The sequence below is a fragment of the Perognathus longimembris genome, chromosome 28 (assembly GCF_023159225.1).
Source record: "Perognathus longimembris pacificus isolate PPM17 chromosome 28, ASM2315922v1, whole genome shotgun sequence".
Taxonomy (NCBI): Eukaryota; Metazoa; Chordata; class Mammalia; order Rodentia; family Heteromyidae; genus Perognathus; species Perognathus longimembris.
This window is the reverse complement of record NC_063188.1, coordinates 72,926,024-72,930,147: the sequence shown is the minus strand read 5'-3', so window position 1 is coordinate 72,930,147 and position 4,124 is coordinate 72,926,024. Positions and strand designations below refer to the sequence as shown.

Below are 4,124 nucleotides of genomic sequence, written 5' to 3'. Positions count from 1 at the left end.
ACTTTGCCATGGACTGTCACATGATCTGTACAGCATTGCATTCCTATTGCTCGCACTCATGTTGAACCTACTGTATGCCAGGTAATTTAATGGTCTAGGTGCTTGCCAGAGATCAGGCTAGTAGCATCTTATAGGCAGGATATTTGCCCAAAGAGGGACAGGGTTGCACCTGAGAGCTCACATGGATGGTTTAAGGGAGCTGGTTGGATTAGACCATGTGCCCTACCTCCTAGGCAAAGACTCCTGCCCATCCACACTGACTGCTGATATAAACAGTAAATGCTTCTATTTGTAGATGGTAATGTTCGCTAGTGTGCATTTGTGTATGTATATCTGGCATCACCTGTATTAGTTTTTGTCACAGTGACAAAATACCTGAATTTAAATCAGGAAAAAATTATTTTGAGTTACAGTTTAAGTCTGTAGACAGCTGGGTTCATTGCTTTTAGGCCCGTGGCAAGGCAGACATATCATGGCAGAAGGGCATCGCAGAGGAAAGTTCACTTCATAGTAGCCAGGTAGCGGAGTAAATGAGACAAGTAGCTGGAGACTAATATATGTCCTTCCAGGGCACGCCCCCAGTGACACACTTCCTCCAACTAGCTCTGCTTTCTGCCATAGCCAGGTAATGTCAATAACATATGAATCTATCAGCAGATTAGTCTACTACATGACTCCAATCACTTTCTCAATGTCCATCTGTTGGCAACCCAGCCCTCAGCACATGAGCCTTTGAAGGATATTTCACATTCAAACCATCAACACCACTGATGACTAATAACACAACTATCCACAGAAGGAAAGCAGATCTCCCACTCCTCTGGCCCCCTACAGCCTTTCATAGCTTCTCTCAGTTCTTTCATTGTGTCCTGCCCTGGATTCACCATGTCTGGAGAAGTACAGCCTTGAACCCAGCACAAGGCTGAAAACTCAGTATCACAGTACATGGTGGTTGAATGAATGAACTGAGTTGAGGAAATAGCTGACAGACTATAATGCTGTGCAGATCCTGTGACATGCTCCAGTGGGAGAATTGAAGCATAAGCTTCAGCTAGGAAGTATCTCAGGGGAAGAGGGCTTACCTAAGAAGAGTGAGGCCCTGGGTTCAATCCTCAGCAACACCCCCCCCACCAAAAAAAAAGCACAAGCTGTTTTTGCCAAAAACTACACTCTTTTTGAGAAATAGTTTCTTGAACCTGATGGTAATTAACAAAGTTCAATGACTGTGTCTTGACAGTGTTTGGACACCTAACAATAGGAGCTCAAGTGACTCCACAATTTGGGCCATCCAACTTGTGCTTGTGTCTGATCCACAAAACACTAAATTTGGCAAACATTGTTGGCATTGCCTCCATCATCAAGGGGCAGTGGTCTATTGGAGATCAGACTGGAACAGGTCCTGAAGGCCATGAATCACAAGAGGCCCACCTCCTAGTGACACCTTCTCTGAGTTCTTGCTGGCTAACCCTCAGTTCACCCCTAGGGCTATGTGCAAGCTCCTGATACCCAGCTTCCTAAAGAAGCAGCCCAGCCCTGACAAAGTGCATATCTCCGGTGGGGACAGAAGCACCCCAGAAGCAGTGGGAGCCCAGGAGAAGAAGCCTTCTGATAACAAAAAGTCCCAATATTCTTGCCACTGCTGCAAACTGACTATGAAAGAAGGAGACCCAGCCATCTATGCTGAAAGGGCTGGCTATGATAAGCTGTGGCACCCAGCTTGTTTCATCTGCAGCAGCTGTGGCGAACTCCTGGTTGACATGATATATTTCTGGAAGAACAGGAAGCTGTACTGTGGCAGACATTACTGTGACAGTGAGAAGCCCCGATGTGCTGGTTGTGATGAGCTGATATTCAGAAATGAATATACCCAAGCAGAAATGCAGAATTGGCATCGGAAACACTTCTGCTGCTTTGACTGTAACAACATCCTCGCAGGTGAAATATATGTGATAGTCAATGACAAGCCCACGTGCAAGCCCTGCTATGTGAAGAACCATGCCATGGTGTGTCCAGGATGCCACAATGCCATTGATCCGGAGGTTCAGCGGGTGACCTACAACAACTTCAACTAGCATGCATACACTGAGTGCTTTCTGTGCTCTTGCTGCAGTAAGTGTCTCATTGGACAGAAGTTCACGCCTGTGGAAGGGATGGTTTTCTGTTCAGTGGAGTGTAAAAGGATGCTGTCTTAGGAGGGGAGCACCAAGCAATACTGAGCCGTAACTATCCAAAGCGGCCTGCATTTCAACAATAGAATGCAATTTCCAAACAATAAAAGGAAAAAAATCTATAAAGGCAACCAGAATAGTCTGTTCTCTGTATTTTTTTCTTATCAATTTTTCTATCTCAATTTTAAAACCTACTTTAAGCATCTGATTTTTTAAGCGGTGAAGAACTTTTGATTTCCTAATGTGAAATCTTAGTTGAAAGTTTTCATTTAATTAATCTTCATGCTCCTATACCCTGGTGCCAAGCAATATACATAAATATCACATAAAAGAGATACTGACCTAAATGAATGGCGAGCATGTCTAATTCTATACTCTGTTTTTTCTCCATTCATGTATAAAATGAAAAGGAAATGAAATTTATCCTGAGGCCAACACTTTACATTTATCGCTCATCTTATCACTGAACTTTATAATACACAGTGAGTGCTTTTTATAAGAGAAAATAAAAATTCAGCACAGTTTGTTCAGCTGTTTTAATGCCTACGTATTTGCTGTTTTCTGATTTAGGCAGAGGTGGCATTTTCTTTATTGCATTTCTCTATATTTTATTTACCTTACCTCTCAGTTTTATTTTGTTACCTGGTGACCTCCATCTGTAGCCTTGAATATTTTATTATCACATATGGCATAACAATATGCACATTTTTTACTTTTAGTGATCTTTGTCTTGGAACATAAAAGCCAAGCCACACATTTATATTATTTTCAAACCAAAGAACATGTATAGTATTATTGTACCTAGGAAACCGTAACTTTTACTGATTGCACTTGCCTACCATGGTTTAAATAGATATTTGCATGACTTTTAATCCCATTTTTGATATCTCCAAGCCTGTTCATAGATATATAGAATGTGCTTGCCTATATACGTCTATCTTTATTTCTTATGTTTAGTTTCTTATATTTTTCTGCACATAACTATGCACTACAAATTCAAAATGGAATGAGTGATGTGTATATTATTTTAAAATAAAGTTTCTTTCATTAAAAAAAAAAAGCAGCCCAGGAGCTTGGTAGTGCCACATGAAAAGCAGGAACTAGCTCAAAGTTGACTCTGCTAGGAAGTGAACTAGGGCAATCTTCCTAGGGACCATGTATCGGTTGGATCTCATTAACCAGAAAGCAACCTGGCCAGGGGCACCGAGCAATGCCAGTATGGAGTAAGTCAAGCCAGACGGCCAGAGACCACAAAGAAACAGATTGGAGAACTGATAGTGGTGATAATGCAATAACATACTTGAAGATCGCACATGATGTGCAAAGCACAGTTCTAATTGCTTAGCCTGCCCATATATTGAGAAGCAAGTGAATTGCGCTCTTAGAATGGGCTGTGTGGGAACATTTGTGTTCCAGGTGAATGCTCACTGAAAGGAATATGGTAATCCAACCTAAGCAATTCCATCAAGTTCTTTCTGGAGACACTCTGTGTCTGTTCAATGAGCCAAGCAACCAATGGGACATAGTGCAAGGGACAGTTGCTATGCTTGGGTTTCTCATGGATTTACCTTCATATTTATTTACTTTTGTATATGCAGGTCCTAGAGCTTGAACCAATGGCTTAGGTGCTATACCCGAACATTTTCAGTTCAAAGCTAGCACTCTATCACTTGAGCCACAGCTCCCCTTTCAGCTTTTTGCTGGTTAATTGGAGACAACAGTCTCAAAGACATCCCTAACCAGGTTGGCTTTGAACTGCAATCCTCAGATCTCAGCCTCTTGAGTAAAGAGAATTACAGCTGTTTTGTTTTGTTGTTTGGTTTTTTTTTTTTTTTTGGCCAGTCCTGGGCCTTGGACTCAGGGCCTGAGCACTGTCCCTGGCTTCTTCCCGCTCAAGGCTAGCACTCCGCCACTTGAGCCACAGCGCCGCTTCTGGCCGTTTTCTGTATATGTGGT

General features: G+C 42.3%; 1 protein-coding gene across 1 annotated transcript; it reads left to right on the top strand.

Annotated features, from left to right (window-relative positions):
• The first annotated feature begins 1,487 nt into the window (after positions 1–1,487).
• LOC125343100 (testin-like) lies at positions 1,488–2,082 on the top strand. The gene has a single exon (XM_048335389.1). The coding sequence runs from the start codon at positions 1,488–1,490 to the stop codon at positions 2,070–2,072; it is 585 nt and encodes a 194-aa protein (XP_048191346.1). The 3' UTR covers positions 2,073–2,082.
• The last annotated feature ends 2,042 nt before the right edge of the window (positions 2,083–4,124 follow it).